General features: G+C 36.2%; 1 protein-coding gene across 1 annotated transcript; it reads right to left on the bottom strand.

The window, feature by feature from the left end:
• Positions 1-601: 601 nt before the first annotated feature.
• On the bottom strand, positions 602-22725 carry LOC306843530 (CD109 antigen-like; the record flags this gene model as incomplete). Its single annotated transcript, XM_079375051.1, has 32 exons — positions 602-798; positions 897-999; positions 1145-1301; positions 1727-1863; positions 2441-2506; positions 3869-4027; positions 5973-6163; positions 6379-6550; positions 6635-6863; positions 7059-7140; positions 7221-7397; positions 7498-7639; positions 8157-8375; positions 9368-9481; positions 9558-9672; positions 10129-10234; positions 10771-10840; positions 10934-11020; positions 11476-11628; positions 13363-13539; positions 14187-14249; positions 14326-14424; positions 14534-14806; positions 17355-17464; positions 17585-17717; positions 17933-18026; positions 18101-18182; positions 18263-18302; positions 18471-18596; positions 20672-20946; positions 21627-21793; positions 22655-22725. The coding sequence occupies 32 exons, from the start codon at positions 22723-22725 to the stop codon at positions 602-604; spliced, it is 4386 nt and encodes a 1461-aa protein (XP_079231177.1).

The raw sequence follows: 22725 nt of genomic DNA, 5'->3' as shown, positions 1-22725 counted from the left end.
GTTTTTAAACAGTGTTGAAACTTATTAAAGCCATTGCAACTTATAAGATCAAAAAAGACAAACATGTTCACTACTGGAAAATGCGTAATTGAGGTACGTAACACAACTTTATGCAGTGGATTATTATAATGATGACAGGGAATGCAAGAATCAAGAGTGCTAACGTTTAAAAAGATAATTTATCAGTTTTGAGCCTGACCCTGATTTACTATTTCAATTATTCTTTAAAAAAAAAAGGCAACTAAAAATAAAAAAAAACATGGTGCATTGGAAAAATCTAAAAATAAAAGCATCCTTTATTCAATCAATAATGAATTAATGAATTATAATAATTGTAATATAAATGTATAATTAAATTATTAATTAGATTTAATCATTTATTTTTCATTAATGAAATATAATTTTAAAGAAACAAAATTGTCTAAACTGTTAAAATCATTCATTTTTCAACTAAATGCACCAATTTTCATACATAAAATGTACACAGATTTCTTTTCACATTTACAGAAACAATTTTTTTAAAACAATTTACACATAAATTTAGCTTAATAAATTTTGTTATGGTGTTACTGATTACAAAGGTTTTGATTTAGGGAAGACACTAGTTGCAGATTGACAGGAGGATTACGAGTGCCGTGGTCAAACTTAGAGCCAGAAGTGGATGTTGGTTAATGGACGGCGTCCCGTCAGTCGGCCAGATGTCTCCAACCCCACACTGGGAGCAATCCGGCCCACACAGCGAACACACAGACATGTCCCGTCTCGTCTCAGATGTGTAGGACCGCACTGTCCTCCGTCCTGCAGAAGACAAGGGAATGAAACAAGGAGCTTGAAACACATACTGCAACATAGGACTGCATTAGAGATGATCTGGAGCTATTATTTAAGAGTCTTACTGGGCTCATAGTAATCGTAGATCATGACAACAGCATCTTGGACATTGACCACCTTAAAGTCCAGGATGGTGGATATTTCAACGCACCTTTCCATTGTGATCACCTGATGAGAGAAAACACGATGAGATTGGCCATGAATGCATAACACACTCAAAAACATGAACCAAATAAACCATCATCAGCACAAAAACAGATTTAGCACATTTATACTGTATTATTGTAGTCATGAATATGAAAGAGGAACTCACCGTGTCTAAATAAAGTGTAACTCGTCCTGAAGTCGTCTCTACTCTTCTCACTAAATCATTTAGATGGACACCGTTTTGGGCCAAACTGAACCCTGTGAGTAAACCCACGTCCAGTATGGCCATACCCGTCTGTTTCAGGCCCTGGTCCTCCCTCAGCCTTAAAAAACAGCAAAAATGATATGATTTATACTCAGAAGTGATCAAATATCTACATTGACCCCCAAAAAGTATTTGGACACATTTTACGAGATATCCAAAATCGAATGCAGTATTGATTATATCTTATTATTCGTTTTAAGTATACTTTTAGAAATCGGTTTAATCAACAATGTGGATATTGATTTAACTTTTTTAATCATCCATAATGAGAAACAAAATATCAAACCAAGTGGAATCTGCAAACTAACAATAATTGAGCTTTTCACAAAACTAACATTTTTACAGCCTATTATTTTTTTGTACATGCATTTTCTCAAATTCACATGAATGTCAAAGCAGAACATTCATGTCATTTTTTTACATTTTTAATCTCATTTTTTTGTGCTAATAAGTAAATAGTGTGTGTTCGGCTCAGCCGCTCACCTGAAACATATGTGAAGGTTTACATTGAACTCCTCATTGTCCATTACGTCTATATACAAATAAAAGGCCTCATCTGTGTGTATGTCACGCCGTCTGAGCGACGTTCTCAGGTTCATTACGTTGTAGAACACATTAAGCTGAAACAGTAAGAGAAAATGAATAAGTCTTTTTTAATGACGTTTTATAAAGCAACAGTACGAGCCAGATGACTGAGGAATCATTCAAGTCTGAAGAACAAATGAGCAAACACAACTCAAAATGAGGTAATCTCTGCTTTGAGAGTTCTGGACGCTGTTTCTTCGGTGTGGCCTTTCAAAGCATCTCAAGCTGTTGCTGGTGTCTCGCTGATGAGGAAAACAGCGTCTGGGCCGGTTTACGTTCTCCATGGCGAGCAATCAAAGGTGTAATTACACACTGGCCTGAGAAAGAGGGGAACCTACTGCTGATGACAACAGAAAATATTTTCTGCCGTTACGTCTCTTTTTATCTTTACGGGGGGTTTCGGTTATTATTCACAGCTGTTGAACCTTCATAACCTGCTTTTAATAACCTTAATACCTCGCCATTTGACAGTTTTGCAATGAAGATGATCCTGCTAAATTATGCTGCTATGTCAAGATGGTCAACTAGTCATTCAACAAGCAATGAACAGCCTGTTTTTTAGCTTGCACTGCTAAACAATGCATTTAAGGGCATGGAGATGTTCAGACAAACCTGAAACAGAGCGAAGCCTTTACCCTCTGCCGTCACCTCAATATCAATCCCCTCTTCTGCTTCAATCTGTAGAGGCAAACCTAACATTAGCCTGTGTCACTTAGCAGATCTTGACAAATTACTAGAGCGTCACAAACAGTCAGCTAGCTATTTATCACTTTGAAAAGAAACAGCACACATGCTTGAAGTTTAATACTTTGTGTTAGGAGTTATACACTGCTGCTCAAGTTATGCACTACTGCTCAAGCTCAAGTTTGGGGTCAGTAAGATTTCATGTTTTTTTAAGTCTCTTATGTTCACCAAGGCTGGATTTATTTGATCAAAAATACAGTAAAAACAAGAAAATTATCAAATAATATTGCAATTTAAAAAGCAATAATAATTTAAATATATTTATTTATATATTTAAAATTCCTGTCATGGCAAAGCTGAATTTTCAGTTACAAAATGTACTAGCCTTTATCGTGTTAAGTTATATGCAACTTTATAACTTTGTTGTCATTACATACCTAAAATGACTGTAAAATAATAATTTAAACAGCTTTACAGCTCAAATAATAATCATTAATAATTATTAATAATAATAATACTTTTACTCATGTTTTTAGAATTCATCTAAGTGCTTTTTAAAAATAATAAGCTTCACTTCACTCTCTCTCTCTATATATATATATATATATATATGTGTGTATATAATTTTTTTTAATCATTTGTATCCAGATTCATCTTAACTTCTGCTGAACCCAAAATATTCCTTTATACATCACCATTCAAAAGGCTGTATTTTTTATTAAAATTACAGTAAAAACAGTAAAATTGTGAAATATTATTACAATTTAAAATAACTGTTGTCTATTTGTATATATTTTGAAATGTAATTTATTCCTGCGATCAAAGCTGTATTTTCAGCATCATTACTCCAGTCTCCTGTCACATGATCCTTCAGAAATCATTCTAATAACTCAAGAAACATTTCTTTTTATCAGTGTTAAAAACAGTTGTAACTTTTTTTTTAATGATTCTTTGATGAATAGAGGGTTCAAATGAACAGCATTTATTTAAAATGGAAATCCTTTGTAACATTGTCCCCCGGTTTCACAGACAAGGCTTAAGCCAAGTCTTAGACTAAAATGTAAGTCTGAGCTGTTTCAACTGAAATAAACTTGCAATGACTGATCTTAAAATATATCAGTGCCTTTGTTTTGTCTCAAGATGCACACAAGTAATGTTTTTTTCTAAGCATGTTTATAAAAATGACTTAAATGTCCTAATTGAACTATGGACTAATCCTGGCTTAGTCTAAGGCCTGTCTGTGAAACCGGGCCTTGCTGACTAAAAGTATTCATTTCTTTAAAAAAAAAAAAATCTTATTGACCCCAATCTGTGTGTGTGTTTGTGTGTATCTAGAGCAGTGCATTATATACATACGGGCAGGTCTTGGCTCTGCTGGAGCAGGTAACTGGATCTGTCTATGTGGAATATGGCGGTGGCGCCAAAGGCACCGTTCACAGTGATGGTGAGATCTATGGACTCTGCGCTGCTGAAGGTGGCGTAGATTGACAGGGCATGCAACGCCATCACTGTATCCTGACAACAAAGACATAGAAACAGAGCACAGATTTTTGAATAAAGCTTTAAAACTGTGCAAAAAAAGTGCATTCAACAAGAAAAAAAAATGGGATAAGCATGTATCAGTTTTGGCAGATGCGATCTTCTCTCTGCGTCAATAACAGGTGCCCATGCATCTGTGTCACAGATACACTCTCGATTCAATCACCTGCCGCCTGGTAAATAACACAGCACATGTGTGGAGCAGAGACACAGAGCCTTTAATCTTTCCACACTGGACCAAATACCGCCAAGACTCTCTCGAGTGCAGTCAGATGTTCTCCTGTTGGATTCGAGTTGTTGTGTCAAAGCGAGGGGCTTCAACATGAGAGCAGCGCTTTATCAAAGCTCACATCCTGCAAATTGCTAGTCTTCACTGAAGTTAGTGTTCGTGACAGATCGCAGGCCTTCAGTCCCGGGCCAAATGTAATATCAAGAGGGCCTTTTTAAAATTTAAAGTACATTTTCTTATCTCACTTCGATGGCCTTTCGCACACCTTGATTTCCAATTGAAACATTCGCTTGCCAACAAATTCACCTCCCTGAATCAATGGAATAGATCATAGATGTGTGTAATCATCGACATTGGGACACCAGTCAATGCCTCAGTAGATGTTAAACCCTGCTGACGGTCTTAAAGGAATATTCCCAGGTGGTGTAATTTTGATTACCAAAAAAAAAAAAGGCACTTACAATGGGAAGTAAGTGGGGTCAATCCATATATATGACCCTAGAGCACAAAACCAGTCTTAAGTAGCATGGGGTATATTTGTAGCAATAGCCAACAATACATTGTATGGGTCAAAATTATAATTTTTTCTTTTTTGCAAAAAAATCATTAGGATATTAAGCAAAGATCATGTTCCATGAAGATATTTAGTAAATTTCCTATTGTAAAATTATGAAAACATTTTGATAAATTTTTTGATTAGTAATATGCATTGCTAAGAACTTCATTTGGACAACTTTAATGCGATTTTCTCAATATTTTGATTTTTTATTTTTTTTTTGCACCCTCATTGTGTCTCGGTCAAATACTGTCCTATCCTAACAAACCATACATCAATGGAAAGCTATAATATGCATAATGTGTATATGTATAAATCTTTTTTTTTTTAAATTGACCCATATGACTGGTTTTGTGGTGCAGGATAACATATGTTCAATACTGTATTAATATTAAAACGACAAGATTTAAACAATATGCATGTTAACATGATTTTAGAGTGCAAAAAGTCACTTACTAGCCTTTTTGTGGAAGGTTTTAACCAATTTACAACTTCTTTATAATGACAACCTTAAAACAACCTTATTTTATTTTTTTAATAAAAAAAGGAAATGTGGAATGAGTCAAAATTATTTTTGTGATAATCAATATTATCCTACAGATGATTATTCCTCAGTATATTATTCTACTGAGCTTAACTTCTGTTAAACCTGGAATATTCCCTTATACATTCTCTAATATGCTCACCAAAGCTGCATTTATTTGATCAAATATACAGTAAAAATTTGAAATATTATTACAGTTTAAAATATCAGTTTTCTATTTGAATATATTGTGAAATGTAATTTATTCCTATGATGTAAAGCTGTATTTTCAGCATCATTACTCCAGTCTTCAGTGTTGCATGATCCTTCAGAAATCATTCTAATATACTGATTTGCTGCTCAAGAAACATTTCTGATAATTATCAATGTTGAAAACAGTTGTGCTACTTAATATTTCTGTGGAAACCATAATAAAAACAATTATTTAGTGAGAGTTTTAGAATGCTGTTGTAGACAATTTAGCCTTTTTTAAAATGCCGACATTCGTTTCTGGAGCCTGAAAGTCTAAAATTGCCTAAAAGTCAGCCATTCTGTCCCATTTAAACAGTTTCTATTGTCTCTCTCGTGAGTTGAACGTCTGTTTGATATGTACCTGAGTGGATCCGTATCCCCCGAGATGGTTTCTTTGCTTACTGAGCCACTTCACCAGAATGAATCCTTCATCCATTAGTTTGAGTCTGTGCATGGCGAGCAGTATGTAGGCCGACATCTCAATATCTGATGAACTTGGCTGCCAGGAATTGTACAGGACGTTGGCTGGAGGTCTCCAGGTTGGCACTCCATCTGAAAAACCCAGATACAGCGTCACCTTCCAACTATTATAAAAACATTATCATCTAACACATTTTACTGTGCCAGGTGCGACGCTCATCCATAACACTACAGCTGCTCGCCACACTGTGTGGATTTAAAGGAAAATTGCAAGTTATTTTCAGCTGTGTGTGTGTTTCACATCTGTGGCGTGCTGTATTTAGAGTGTAAATCCAGAGGATATTTACCAACAATTAGTGCTCTGGTCAACAGCTCGGTGAGGGCAGTTGGAGCGGCGGTGCTGTTGGCCAGTGACAGAGCATAGGTGACTAAAGACAGGCTGTAGTTACTGGAGATTCTCTGAGCCAGGCGAGACGTCAGGAAACTCACGGCAGAAGAAATGCTGCCTTCATAAGCACTCTACCAGAGACACAACAGATAGTCTTTAATCAATCCATTCATCCTACATTCTATCTATCTATTCATTCAGTCTGTCTAACTCACCCTGTATTCAGCGTCCTCCAGAAGCGCTATAAGGACATATGCTGTGAGAGAAACTGGCCCATCCAGTCCTCCCTGGAGCTCTGTGTGGATGACCCGACCCGGCTCATCGAACGAACCATCAGCGTTCTGATGAGCCAGCAGCCAATATGCTGTCCTCTGTATCACCATCGGGTCGATGGAAATGAAGCCCTGGGCCTGGAGGAAACACCTGAGCACGAACGCTGACAGCCTGAATATCACAAAACACACCAGCAATCACTCACACATGATGCGTGTTTGATTTCATTTTCATCCATCAGTTCTGTTATCAGCACTGAACAGAAAAGAGGAATGAAAATGTTTGATATTAAAAATGGTACATGCTATTATTACTCCAAATCAGAATTTTGGGGTAGAATTTAAGCTGTAATGTGTTTTTGTATACCATGTGCTGCCAGAATCATCACTGTCTCCAAAAGCACTGAAGGAACCATCAAGCCTTTGGTAGGAAAGCTCACGTTCATAAGCTGCAATCAAACAGAACATATATGATAACTCAAGGACATTTGCTTTTTGTCTCAGAACTATAAGACTACACAATGTTTACCTTCCATCATGTAGCTCATAGCTTTGCTTCTGGTCTGTTCATCGGTCTGCTTGGTGCTTCTCATGTACTGGAGAACATAAATATTTGGAGCAAAATGGATCATGTTCTGCTCTCCACAACCGTAAGGCATCTCAATCAGAGAGTCCAGATTGCCAATAGATGGGCCCAGAATGTCACCTTCAACATACACATACAGAGGAGAGATGTTTGCACTCAATATGCAACAGCAGACTGATAATGTGCTCTTAGAACAGAAATACAAAGTGAGGATACATACCCACAGCAGACACGCTGGCCCTTTGACTGTCAGGAACCACATGTGCAGGAAAATTAAACGACATTGTCCTACTCAGAGTGTTCTGCTTCAGTTGAAACTCCAGAAACAAGGTTTGAGAGTATGATTGCTCCAGTCCCTCTGGCTAGAGAAAAATCATTCAGCAACAACAAAAATGTTTATTAGGATTTTCCACTTTCCCAGGCCGTTGCACATTGTTGGAGTGTCTTCAGTTTATTAAAAACACCAATGTATTACAGATTTGGTTTGCTTTAATAAATAAATGAGGGAAAAATGTCCAGATGCATTGCAGACATGAACACATGAGACAAAAATTGTCATGAAAACTGACAAAATAAATATCTGTACTGTCTTTAATTTATTAAAACAAAAATATTAACATAGTACAGATTTTCCACCGCTTTAAGAAATATAGAATCATCAAACATAATGAGGAAAAAAGCTAAAAATGTCCATAAGCATTGCAGCCATGAACAATAATAATGAACAATAAATAAATGCATAAATAGATAAATAAATGCATGAATAATTGCATAAATAATTGCAATTAAATAATTAAAACCTTAATTTTCTTATGCAAAATAGGCCAACACTTTTTCTCTTTTAATTTTTGGGTGAAATATTACACTGAAATAAATCACCTTGACAAGAACCGTCTTGTAGACCCAGTCTGAAGAGTAGACGGAAGTGGCTTTGACAGAGATGGGAATCTCTCCCAGTGTTGTGGCTCTGATGGGGAACAGAAGCGTTGTGATGTTCTGACTCAACACTGAGGTTTTCCTTACGTTGTCCAAGGAAAATCCTCCATTGCCTGGTGACACAAACTCAAACATCCAACTTTCTGCAACCACAACCATCACCTGTGCCGGGTAAAGACATGAAGAGAGCTTCAGGTCATTCAATTCACAAATCAACATCAAATGGCATTCACAAAACATTTTACTTTTGTTTATTTGTGTTCCAGAGTTTAATATTGAGTCAGTGTTTTGTTCAAATAACTATCACAATGTTTGTCAATGATGCTGCCATAAAATCCACACCCTCAGGCCATCCATTACATAGAGGAGTTTGTTTCTTCATGTGAACAGATTTAGAGAAATGTAGCATTACATCACTTGCTCACCAATGGATCCTCTGCAGTGAATGGGTGCCGTCAAACTGATAAGCTGATAAATACATCACAATAATCCACAAGAAATCCACACCACTCCAGTCCATTAATTAATGTCTTGTGAAGTGAAAAGGTCTGTGTTATAATAAACAATTATATAGTTAAGATATTTTTAACATAAAATGTGCTCTATCTATAATATTGCTTTTTCAAGTTAAATATGTTGTCTCGTCTGAATCAGGAGAAAAATATGCAAGCACCGTTTTTATGTGAGAGGACAATGAGGGATGGCCTTTTTCACTGAAGGAAGTGCTACTATGGATTATAGAATATAGTATTTTGGCCAGAAGCGATGGTTTAAAGTTAAAAGCAATGGTTTAAAGTTTAAGGATTTGTTTCTTACAAAAACACAGTTTTTACTTCTCAAGATGTTAATTAACATGGTGTGGATTACTGTGATTAATCAGCTATTTGGGCTCTCATTCTGACCGGCACCCATTCACTGCAGAGGATCCATTGGTGAGGAAGTGATGGAATGTAATCTGATGAAGAAACAAGCTCATCTACATCTTGAATGGCCTGAGGGTGAGACATGTTTTAGCACATTTTCGTTTCTGGGTGAACTATTCCTATAACAAACACTAATAAATATGTTTTCTAGCATCATTAAATCAACGTTTCGATACTTCAGAAGTATCAGAGAACAGCTGCTACATAGTACTGACTATTTTAAAATCTCACCTCCAGATCTACATCCATATAGTTGAATAAATTGACTTCCAGCAGTAGCAGTTCTCCACGGATCAGGAACGCTGGGAGATTCAGTGACACGAAGAAATCTTGGAACACAGTCAACTGGGAAAGAAACTCCTTTTTAATAATCATTATCTGTAAATATTGAGTGACAGATAAATTGCACATGATGCGTCACCTCTGCAGGAGCGCTGATGCCCAAACCCAGATTCTCTGACATCACGATGGCAAAGGCCACCCAGGAGGTCAAGCTGTCCGGCGCGGTGAACTGGAAGGAATCCAAGGCAGAATTACTGCAACATAAATAAGAACAGATGCAAATTAGTAAATTGTTGACATAAAACAAACGTGGATAGAAGCTCAGATCTTTCTTAGGGGGAAAAAAGAGAAGCAGAAGACTTAATTCGCTCAATTTTCTGACTTTAGATCAAAGAAATTAATACTTTTATTCAGCAAGGATGCATTAAATTGATCAAAAGTGACAGTAAAGATATTTATAATAAACAGTGTTCTTTTCGAACTTTCTATTAATCAAAGTATTCTGGAAAAATTCATGGTTTGCACAAAAATATGAAGCAGCACAACAATCAGCAAATCAGCATATTAGAATGGTTTCAGATGGATCATGTGATACTGAAGACTGGAGTAATGATGCTGATGCAAAAGTTGCTTCACTCATTGCTGTCTGGGAGAAACAACTGGGATAACCTAACCCTAACCCTCGAAGACAGACATATATCTCTTCATACCTCACATTAGCATCCAGCCAGATCCAGGTTTCAGGAAAGTCTGTTCGCTTTCTTGGCTCCTGAAAACCACCGCTATCCTGCTGATTCATAAAGTATTCCACCCCTGCTGTGGAACATATAAGCGTTATTGCGAAAATGATTATGAAAAGGCAAGACATTACAGGCAAAGCTATTGTTTTTTCATGTACTGGTCAGTTTCAAGATATTACGCTATCTTGCATCCATTACATTTCTTTTAGACCAGTGGAAAGAATACACATTTTAGAGTTTATTTTATTCCTAATGTGACTATAGTCTACAGACATTGTAGGAATACTAACCTAGGAATATATATATAATAAAGAATATGGTAAAGATGTCTTTTACGCTTCATTTATTTGAACAAAAATACAGTAAAAGAGTGATATTGTGAAATATTTTTACAATTTAAAATAACTGTTTTCGGTTTAATATATTTCAAAAAATAATAATTTATTCCTGTGAGTCAAAGCTTCAGCCTCATGTCACATGATCCTCCAGAAATCATATAACATGCTGATTTGCTGCTCAAGAAACATTTCTGAACTGAACTGATCAGTTTTACTAGATGGTTACTATGGTGTTCTGAGTCGTTGCTAGGGTAGATTCAGCATTAAGACTTACGGAATAAAGGAAATAACTGACTCCTTTCCTGATTCAGCTTGGCATCGGTCAGAACCGTGACTCCGCACGTCTGCAGAATAAAACAACAACTGTAAACCCTGTGTGGACAGGTGATACATGTTCTGTTCCTGAGATAAAAATCAAGCGTCAGATGACATTCTACCATGAATATGGAATACGGATCTCCCATTTTCATGTTGTAATCCGCATGGATCATCTCTCTGCTATACGACATGAATTCCTCCAGCACCTGAAAAACACACAGAAGCTCATGTTGCTGATCTTAGATTAGTTTTGATCAGTTTTTGTGATGCCTAACATCATCTGAATAGAACACGCTGCTGTTTGGCCATCACAAACCGGCTATTGTTGTGAATTCAGAACAACACAATGCTGTCTGTACCATCAAACCTCTTCACCTAGTTCTGATAAACACAGTTCCTCTCAGTTTCTTTCTTTTGTTTAAAAGTGAAACGCGGGCGTGGTGTCAGCGTTTGGTTACATAGGATGACCAGTTTTACTTATCATGTGATCTTTTTGTGGGAAAAACATTCGTCTGAAAATCCCAAAGATGATTTCCCACACTTTAAAACTCAATACACTGAACGAGATAAGAAATCAGGTGAGAAACCCGGAAAACAAAGGATCTCCATATTTGCCCCGTGTTGATGTCAGTGATCTAGAACCTGTATAAGGCCATATTACCGTCTTCTCTGTGATGCCATTGTCTTTGCTGGAGTCCAATGCTGCTTTGTCCACTACCAGAATTCCCAGCAGAGATCCGGGCTCGGAAACAGACACGGAGAGAGAGACGGAATCTGCCGGTTCGGCACGATCCTGACTCCAGCTCAGAGACACCTGCAATTGAGACCAAGTATTCATTATTATAATGACACTACAACCCATTTCACTTCAATGATGTGACAAATTTCAGAGTGAAACAGGATATTCAACTAGAATAATTCAACAGTCAATATATACTATTTATATAATTTATAATACATTTGTATTATATAAATGTATACTATAAATTATACATACTAGTTGTTTATTACACAATGTCACAAAAATTTGTTCTTCTGTAATTCTGTGGTGCTAATTATTATTGTATAGCATAAATATTTGGATGAATATTTAAGTCAGGTAAGTCATTAATTATGAAACACTGGTTTAGTACAGATACGTTTTTGTACTCATTTTGCACTAATTTGAAAGATATTTTGCTTTAGTTTATATTTAGTGCTTTCTGGAACACTTCAGAACATTGTGGGGCTTGTCAAAAATCATACAATGTACACTTCTGGACGACTCACTTTTGGTAACTGTTTATGCTAGAAACTGTTGTTAGCTCAGTATTATGCATGTCATTTTTATGCATGAGTAATAACAGATTAGCTTGTTTAGGTTGTCAACATATTTTTTTTGTTTTAATGTGCACTGTCAATGATACACAAAAAGTAATGTTCAACATGTCAAAATTCATAAAGAAACATTAAAAATAGAAGCAAAACGTATTATTTTACAGATTAATCTTCACTTAGTCTCGCAAAATGCAAAATAAATGTATTTTATTTTTAATTGTCTGATTTTCATCAAAACATCAAAAAATGACTAAATAATATACTAAATATATGAAATAGTAAATATAAAATAGTACTTTTGCATGTCCAAATTGAGTCAATATAATTTCAGTTAAAAGAAAACTACTACAATTTCAGAATTGCAGTTTTTCTTAGTTTTCTTTTCTGATATCTTCATACTTCAAACATTATTTATCAGCATTGGTTTCATTAAGTTCAATGTGCAATGTTTGTTTTAAAATTGACATATTTTAGAGTAAAACAAGATAATTACTGAGAAAATCTATCAGGGACACTTTTAAGAAGACTTTTTGACCAAGTCTATTATTATTTGCTTTTATTTCTGTAACTTTTCTATTAACGTTAACCAGTATACCTACAAAAATAGGCTAAGACAATGACTATCAATCACATTTATGAATTTCCATCTTAATCTTTATGTTCTATCTCCTTGCACTGGCTACCAGTGGCAGCTCGCATCCAGTTCAGGACACTGATGCTTGCGTACAGATCTACCACAGGCTCAGCACCCTCATACTTCCACTCACTATTACGAACCTACATCCCCTCCAGAAGTTTGAGATCTGCTAGTGAGCGACGCCTTGTGGTACCATCACAGAGAGGCTCAAAATCACTCTCCAGAACATTCTCGTTCACCATTCCTGGCTGGTGGAATAATCTTCCCACCCCTATCCGGAACGCTGGATCCCTGGCAATCTTCAAGCAACAACTGAAAACTCATCTCTTTCGGCACTACTTGACTTCATTCCTAAACTCAAAAAAAAAAAAAAACCTTTCCCTCTATCTTTCTCTCCGCTTACTAGCTTGTACTTATTTGAACAATGACTGAGACTTGGTGTTACGAGCACTTCCTCTGTCTGATTGCCTCTTCAAGATTAATCGCTTTTTGTATTCCCCAATTGCAAGTCGCTTTGGATAAAAGCGTCTGCCAAATGACTAAATGTAAATGTAAATGTTCCAAACATTTATATATCCCGTGATGAACTCTTACCGTGTTTCTCAGGACTTGTGTGAAAGTAACTTGCAGAGCATCATTCACGATCTCTCCGTCTGGAAGCGTGTGGTACACCATCACACAGGCCAATGGAGTCCAAGAGTGATCTGTGATCAGACTGAAAGAGGAGGAATGCACCGTCCCAGCATCCACCACCCGACCACTGGACATCACCTGCAGAACGCGTCCATCAATTCAGACTCATTCTCAGAAATGTCCCAGTGACTCACTACTGATACTGTGCTTAATCATATTGAATGTGCATTTGTAGTGTACGTCAAATCTTAAAAGTATGTATATTTAAAAAAAAATATACATATAATATTAATGAAACAAAAAGTTTAAAAATAAAAATGTTTAAATATTTTTTATATTAAAGTACTAACATAGTTAAATACATCCAAAGCATTTAACTATATATTTCAAAATATATATTTAAAAAAACTAAATTAAATAATATTAAATTAATATAATATTAATATTTAAACATTAATATTTATTAAAATGTGAAATAATACATTTGCAGGTTCACATTCTTTACAATTACATTTAATGTATTACAAATAATTAAATAAAGTAAGTATAATTTCAGTAAAACAAATTCTATGTACATTTCTAAATTAATAAATAATTCTAAATAATTTGCAGAATTTAAACCCATCATGAAATCTCCTTCAAAAAGTTTGTTTGAACTTTCCAACTTCTTTTGATTGATTGATTGATACATGGAGGTTTCTCTTACAGAGTTCATCAGTACTGGCTCAATAGTTACATTTTTGTCTTAAAAATGGACGCAGTGTCGTTTTATCCAAAATACTTACAAGATAGTGAAATTCTGTCAGGTTAAAATTGCTCTCCAAAGTCAAATGCAGCGGGTGTCCGACCTGCAAAAAGTCACTCTGTCAGTGAAAACGCAATGAAAACAAAAATAACAGCATGAAATACAAACAGCTTGAGTACCTGAGGATCACTGTCTCTGTGAAGCTGTATGTAGGATCTGCTCGGTGAAGAATAACTCCTGTAGAGCTGAAGATGCTGGACTGTGTCTTCAAACCGGGCCTGAAAACAACATCAGGAGGAAGAGAGGTCAAGCTTCCTCCCAGTTGACATGCTTCTACTATGCATATCGATATTAAGGCGGTGGAAAGCATGGATGAAGAGTTCGCACCTCTATATCAAGTGTGGAAACGCTGTCAGAGAGGTGAATCTGGAAAGATATCACGCCATCAGCAGTAACAGGAAGATCCATATTTTCCACTGGAATATCGTAAATGGGAGAGAAGCTCATTGGTGTGCTGTTCCTTGTGCGAGGTCCTGTGTCTTCGTCGTTGTTCCACATCCACGTCCAGGGGCTGAACTCGTGCTGGGTCACCACCAGCTGCACGCTTCTGCTCTGATCTTCATCTGACAGCGGCCGGCTGTCATAGGTGCTCAACTTCAGCTTATTAAATAAAAATATGGGGAAAAAATGATGAATCTATTGGTCATGTCAGGTCATATTTCACAAACATTAAACATTTATATAAATAAACAAAAAACAAAACCAAGAAAACACATAAAAAAATGGATAATGACATTATTTTAATAAAAATGTAACCCCCCACCCTACTCTTTCATTTAATTTAAGCCTGTTCTTTAGAGCCATTGCATTTTTTTTGCATTGTGGCATTTTTTTCGTGACTAACACGTCCCAACTCTCATTAATACGGAGACCCTAAGAGCTCATGGTGGTGGAAAGATTTCGGGGTGGGTGAAAAAAATTTGGGGTGGGAGGAAAAAATATTTTTCAAATCTTTTGCGTTCTCTCGCAAAAATGTTTGCTTTGCGAGAGAAAGCAAAGTTTTGCGAGAGAACGCAAAGTTTTGCGAGAGAACGTAAAGTTTTGCGAGAGAACGCAAAGTTTTGCGAGAGGACGTAAAGTTTTGCGAGAGAACGCAAAGTTTTGCGAGAGAACGTAAAGTTTTGCGAGAGAACGCAAAGTTTTTCGAGAGAACACAAAGTTTTGCGAGAGAACGCAAAGTTTTGCGAGAGAACGTAAAGTTTTGCGAGAGGACGTAAAGTTTTGCGAGAGAACGCAAAGTTTTTCGAGAGAACGCAAAGTTTTGCGAGAGAACGCAAAGTTTTGCGAGAGGACGTAAAGTTTTGCGAGAGAACGCAAAGTTTTTCGAGAGAACACAAAGTTTTGCGAGAGAACGCAAAGTTTTGCGAGAGAACGTAAAGTTTTGCGAGAGAACGCAAAGTTTTTCGAGAGAACGCAAAGTTTTTCGAGAGAACACAAAGTTTTGCGAGAGAACGCAAAGTTTTGCGAGAGAACGTAAAGTTTTGCGAGAGAACGCAAAGTTTTGCGAGAGAACGCAAAGTTTTTCGAGAGAACACAAAGTTTTGCGAGAGAACACAAAGTTTTTCGAGAGAACAAAGTTTTGCGAGAGAACACAAAGTTTTTCGAGAGAACACAAAGTTTTTCGAGAGAACACAACGTTTTTCGAGAGAACACAAAGTTTTGCGAGAGAACGCAAAGTTTTGCGAGAGAACGCAAAGTTTTGCGAGAGAACACAAAGTTTTTCGAGAGAACAAAGTTTTGCGAGAGAACACAAAGTTTTTCGAGAGAACAAAGTTTTGCGAGAGAACACAAAGTTTTTCGAGAGAACACAAAGTTTTTCGAGAGAACACAACGTTTTTCGAGAGAACACAAAGTTTTGCGAGAGAACACAAAGTTTTGCGAGAGAACGCAAAGTTTTGCGAGAGAACGCAAAGTTTTGCGAGAGAACGCAAAGTTTTGCGAGAGAACGTAAAGTTAAGTTTTTCGAGAGAACGCAAAGTTTTGCGAGAGAACGCAAAGTTTTGCGAGAGAACACAAAGTTTTTCGAGAGAACAAAGTTTTGCGAGAGAACACAACGTTTTTCGAGAGAACACAACGTTTTTCGAGAGAACACAAAGTTTTGCGAGAGAACGCAAAGTTTTGCGAGAGAACGCAAAGTTTTGCGAGAGAACACAAAGTTTTGCGAGAGAACGCAAAGTTTTGCGAGAGAACGTAAAGTTAAGTTTTTCGAGAGAACGCAAAGTTTTGCGAGAGAACGCAAAGTTTTGCGAGAGAACACAACGTTTTTCGAGAGAACACAACGTTTTTCGAGAGAACACAAAGTTTTGCGAGAGAATGCAAAGTTTTGCGAGAGAACGCAAAGTTTTGCGAGAGAACACAAAGTTTTGCGAGAGAACGCAAAGTTTTGCGAGAGAACGTAAAGTTAAGTTTTTCGAGAGAACGCAAAGTTTTGCGAGAGAACGCAAAGTTTTGCGAGAGAACACAAAGTTTTGCGAGAGAACACAAAGTTTTTCGAGAGAACGCAAAGTTTTGCGAGAGAACGCAAAAGATTTAAAAAATATTTTTTCCTCCCACCCCAAATTTTTTTCACCCACCCCGAAATCTTTCCACCACCATGAGCTCTTAAGGTTTCCGTACATTAATGTGAAAAATAATGATATATTATTTAAATACTGACATGAATGTAAAACACACTAAAATCCACTAAGAAAATCTTAGGATGATGAACTGAGTAAGGATGAACTGGATGCTGCCGAACACAAGTGCTAAGCTGCTCTTTAAGTAAGTTTTCTAAATGGATTTACTGTCAATAATGTGTAATAAATAAATCACTGTAGGATTTTTGTACTGCGTTTAATTTCTGTTGATTTTAAAAAATATAACTTTAATTTTAATTTTGGGTAAAAAAATAAAAACTGTAAAACACACCTGGCATTATGGCAAAGATATATCACATAGACACATCACACAATTTTAGTTAACTGTCATAAAAATAATATCACAATACAATTATTCTTCATTTTCCTAAAAAATAAAGTTCATTGTTGTGTATAATATAATTTTTTTTCCTTTTGATTTTAGGGTGAAACATGACCTCGGGATTCACCCAGTTTGCCCCAAATATGTACTGAAGTGTAACACTCTTGGGGGTTTTTTTATCTGTCTTTACCTGAACAGTGAAGGTCATGGAGGGTTTTATGATCTCTGGATGCTGCAGAAACTCCAGATTATATTTATTCTTCACAATAGAAACCCTTGCGGTGCTGTTGTAGGTTAACCCTACAGAAAGATAAACAAAAACAGCTTGAATTAAACGTGAAAGGACATCTCAATTTGTGAATGCAGTTTAGTTCATGTAATTAATGTTTGACAGCCAGGTACAGGCAGGATGGGACGCACCTGTAACATCTGTGACAGTCACGATAATGTCGACATATTCACTGGGCCCATATGCATCGTAATAGGAATACATGTTGTCACCTAACTGTCTGTAGTACGGCACATCAAATGTGATCGCAGCAGAACCGTCAATCTACACCAGAGATAATGAGTCCAATTAACACTTAATGAAACTTTCACTTTAAATTGAATGCATTGGGTTTCAAATATGGATGCACTGCTGTATCGGCCAATAATCTGTATCCTTATGTTTGATTGCTGAAAGCTGTCAGTATTGGTATCAGTATTGGCTGAGAAATTTAGTATCAGTGCTTCAAACGTAGATGTTTCTCCTGAAACTGTACTCACTGTCTCTTTAAGTTGGTGATGCTTCACAAAGCCATTGAAAAAGTGGTCATATACAACAGACATCATCCCTCTGACGGGCTTCCCATAAAAATACCTGAGAACAGGGGGAAAGTATGAATTTTGTGTTTCTATTAAATAATCAGACTACTGTTCAAGACAATCACTCACTTGGCTGTGACCATCCCGGTCAGTATGTCTTCATAATGCAGGACGGAGGGGACGTCCAACTTCACCTCAAATTTAGGCAGCACTGTAAACACATGCTGATAAAGACTGCTGTCTTGACAAAACATAGATCATAAAAGATATGAAGCGTATGTGAAATCTCACCATAGTGTTCCACAGTGAACACTCTCTCATGTACGACATCCTGCATGAACGCAAAATTAACAGTGTTAGAATTAGAATGGAAAAGTTTTATACTTTGAAAACAGTCTGATATGAAGTAATTGTTGTGCTTGCTAATGTATATTTTTCTGCATAATAGGCCAAAACAATAAAAAAAGTAACCTTCCACTCAAGTTTTCACACAACTCACATTGATTCCAGCTACAATTTTCCACGGGCCTTGCGGCGGGTTCTGAGAGAGGTTCAGCTCTTTCGAAACAACACCTAGAAAACCATCCACAGACAGCCACTGTCGAATCAAATTCCCCTTGGGATCCTGCTCACATTAAAAACACAAAAATAATCCATACATTTCATAATGACACTGCTGATGTATCTGTTCATTTTCTACCAGTAGTGCTAAAATGATTTTGTGATGTTCGGTCACTTTTGACTGCCAAGTGGAGTATGAGAACATATTAATGCTATCTCTTTATCAATGGCTCTGGTTTAAACTACAAGAGTCTGTTGAGGGATAAGCAGATGTTTGTGCGTGAGGAAATATATATTGTTAAAATTAAATAAATAAAAGCACATGAGTACTGTTGCAGTATCTGTTTTGATTTGGCATGCAATCAAATTAACATATTAATACAAGGGCTGTCAATTTAACGTGTTAATTTAATTAATTAGTTATGGAAAAATAAAGCAATTAAAATATTTGAATGCAGTTTACGGCCCAGACCTGTACGTCATCTTACATTTAATACAGTTGACTGTTGACAAAGATGATGCAGGCCAACAAACTCACTGTAATATTCATAGCGGAACTTCGGAGCAAGTTCGCGAACTGAAAGATTTATGATATATGATCCGATGTCCCGATGGTTCATGAATCATTATTCAGATCGGGACTTTGCAGCAGGTTGCAAATCATTTGATTTAGATCGGAACTTCGGAGCGGTTTCTCAAGTTAATTTGCAAATTGAAAGATTTGGGATACTAAGTTCCGATCAAAAATGATGGAGCGGTTTCGTGAATCATTATTCAGATCGGAACTTCGAAGCGGGTTTGCGAATCATTTGATTCAGATCGGAACTTCGAAGCGGGTTTGCAAATCATTTGATTCAGATCAGCACTTCAGGGCACATATCGCAAATCATTTGATTCAGATCGGAACTTCGAAGCGGGTTTGCGAATCTTTTGATTCAGATCAGCACTTCAGGACACATATCGCAAATCATTTGATTCAGATCGGAACTTCGAAGCGGGTTTGCAAATCTTTTGATTCAGATCAGCACTTCAGGGCACATATCGCAAATCATTTGATTCAGATCGGAACTTCGAAGTGGGTTTGCGAATCTTTTGATTCAGATCAGCTCTTCAGGGCACATAGCGCAAATCATTTGATTCAGATCGGAACTTCGAAGCGGGTTTGCGAATCTTTTGATTCAGATCAGCACTTCAGGGCACATATCGCAAATCATTTGATTCAGATCGGAACTTCGGAGCGGGTTTGCGAATCATTTGATTCAGATCAGCACTTAAAATGCATGGCGCTAGCAACGCCAATATCATGGGTTCGATTCCCAGGGAAAGCAAGAGCTGATAAAAATGTAAAAACTGTAACTTGAATGCAATGTAAGTCGCTTTGGATAAAAGCGACTGCTAAATGCGTAAATGTTATACCATAACTATTAATAAAGATTTTAGATGACATGAAACTGTAGTCAGAAGTCTATAATAAACGCAAAAATATTGATGCAAAAGTTGTGCAAATGTGATTTTATACAACAGTTCAATAAATAAGAGGCTAATTTTGTGTTATATTTTAAACACAATATTGTCTGTTTTTGCTCAGCTTTGCCAATGAAAATATTACATTTAAAGCCACAGCAGAATATTGTGCATCTCCAAGCAACACAGTGGTGTTTTGTTTCTGACTGAATCCACGTTTTGAACGAATCGGGTGAACCAATGATTCAGTGGTCCATTCGTAAAGAGCTGTTTACTTTATTTCTGAATGAATCAGCAGTTTGAACGAATCGAATGAATGAATGAATAGAAATAAATAAAGGGACAGTTCACCAAAAAAGTGAACCTGTATGACTTACTTTCTTTTGTGTAACATAAAAGAAGATATTTTGAAGAATGTTGGTAACCAAGCTCTTTTAAGTACCAATGACTTTCATTGTATGAACAAAAAATACTGAGATGTTTCGCAAATTTTCTTCTTTTATGTTTATGTTAGGCTGTTGTAGCCTAAATGTTTATGTGTAATAAATTTTATGTTGAATCAAATCTCATTTTTCTTTCTAAAGCTATTTATGTCTACTTGATATTTTTCTCATTTAACACAATAATGGCTTTAAATGATCTCACGGGTAATTGCCAAACACTGCAGACACCCACCCTGATAAAAATATCGATCTGACTCTTGTACGGATTTCCTTCAGGTGTAACCAATACAACCCGAAATTTCACCGTCTGTCCTGGTTGGTAGTTGTTCTTGTCGGTCTGGATAAAGACGGACATGCACTTTGGACTGAAGACCATAGTGGTGGAGTTGGAGAACACATGATTAGCGCCAACAAACCCCTTAACATCCAGCTGATATGGATACCAGTAACTCATGTCATCAGAAAAGACCTGCGGAGTGAAAATAACACATAGTAAACGCTGCAACTCTGTACTGAATGATTCATGGAAATGACAGTCTTGATACTCACGGGGGGAAGAGCAAGCAGTCTGGTAGAGCCTTAAAAATGAATGCAGAGCAGACATGAATGTAATGACATCAATACTTGTTTGAACAGGGTGGAGATGTATATTATAAAATATCATATGTACATTGTATAGGTCATCCTAATAAGGTCACTTTTCCAGTTTGACAGTGTGATTTTGAATGTAAATTTAAACACTGTGTTAGACAAATAATGTGTTTAGGAATGAATAAATTGCATTGCACCTCAGGCTAAATTAAGGCATTTGAATATATGTTACTAATTGTTAAATAATATCAGCTATAAACTTCAAAAACCACAAGGTGCTTTTTAGAAATAATTGAATACCGATTTTTTACATATATCAGCTTTTCATTTATTGATTGTCATAACATTAAATAAACTAAAAAATTAAATGAAATAAAAAATCTGAGTAAAAGTTCACTTCTGATAAATAAAATAAAATATGAAATAAAATTAATTTTAAACAAACCTAACCCTAGTATATCTAACAGTATATGTTGGTTTTGTCAATACATGTTTTACATATGTATATGAGATGTGCAAATGTGGGATGAGCCAGATGATAATTCAATGCAGTGCAATAAAAGAACACAATAAAAAGTCAGATGATGGTGATTTACCTGCTGGGACGGTGCCCTCTGTTTGGGCCACACTGCTGTTTCCATGGATGAGTTCAGCCGTGACTTTGATGGAATAATCTGCCAGAACGGTGACTGATAAAGTGGTCGGAACGCCACAGCGGAGAACTTCTGAGACGGATATAAGATAGGAGGGATTCTGTGCTGGGCTGAAATTAAAAAATATCTTATTTTACATATAGAGATACATTATATCTGTGATTATATGCTACATTATATCATATCAGGACTTTTTTTGTCCAAACAGCAAAGTCTAAACAGTTTCTACCAGAAACTTCTGTTCCAAATATGTTTTTTCTTTTTTACTTTAATTCAGCAAGGATGCATTACACTGACAATAAAGACATTTATAAGTTTGCAAAGGACTTCAAATAAATTCTCTATTCATTAAAGGATCCTGAATAAATATTAAGCAGCACAACTGTTTTCAACATTGATGTTAATCAGAAAAGTTTCTTGAGCAGCAAATCAGCATATTAAATGATTTCTGAAGGATCATGTGACACTGAAGACTGGAGGAATGATGCTGAAAATACAGATCCGATCACAGGAATAAATTTCATTTTAAAATATATTGCAATAGAAAACAGTTTAAATTGTGATAATATTTCTGTTTTCACTATTTTTGATCAAATAAATGCAGCCTTGGTGAACAGAAGAGACTTATTTTAATTGATTTATTTACTGAAAATCTTAAAGCATGAAAAAAAATCTAGATAGAGTGCAGATTTAGAATATTGGCCATAAAACATAAGCTTCTGGCCATAATAAATGCAATTTTTTTCTATCAAGGTTTTTCAAATGCTAAAAATGTCAATATCCGTTCATTCCTAAAACAGAGAATTCAGAGAATATTCTAAAACAACTGAAACTGAAAACGCTTGTGAAAATATACCAGTTTTTTGTGGTATTCCTAGAAGGCCTAATACAAGTTTTTGACATTATAATAACAAGTACTAGTGATAAACGGCTTACTTTTTTTAACTAATAGGACTGTAACTTGAACAAACCTCGGCGTGGTTAGAGCTCCACTGCAGAGTAACAAACTTGCCAGGATTCCAAAGACTTGAAGCCACTCCAT

Source organism: Barbus barbus (assembly GCF_936440315.1).
Source record: "Barbus barbus genome assembly, chromosome: 24".
In the NCBI taxonomy this organism is placed as follows: domain Eukaryota; kingdom Metazoa; phylum Chordata; class Actinopteri; order Cypriniformes; family Cyprinidae; genus Barbus; species Barbus barbus.
This window is presented reverse-complemented; position numbering and strand designations above follow the sequence as displayed.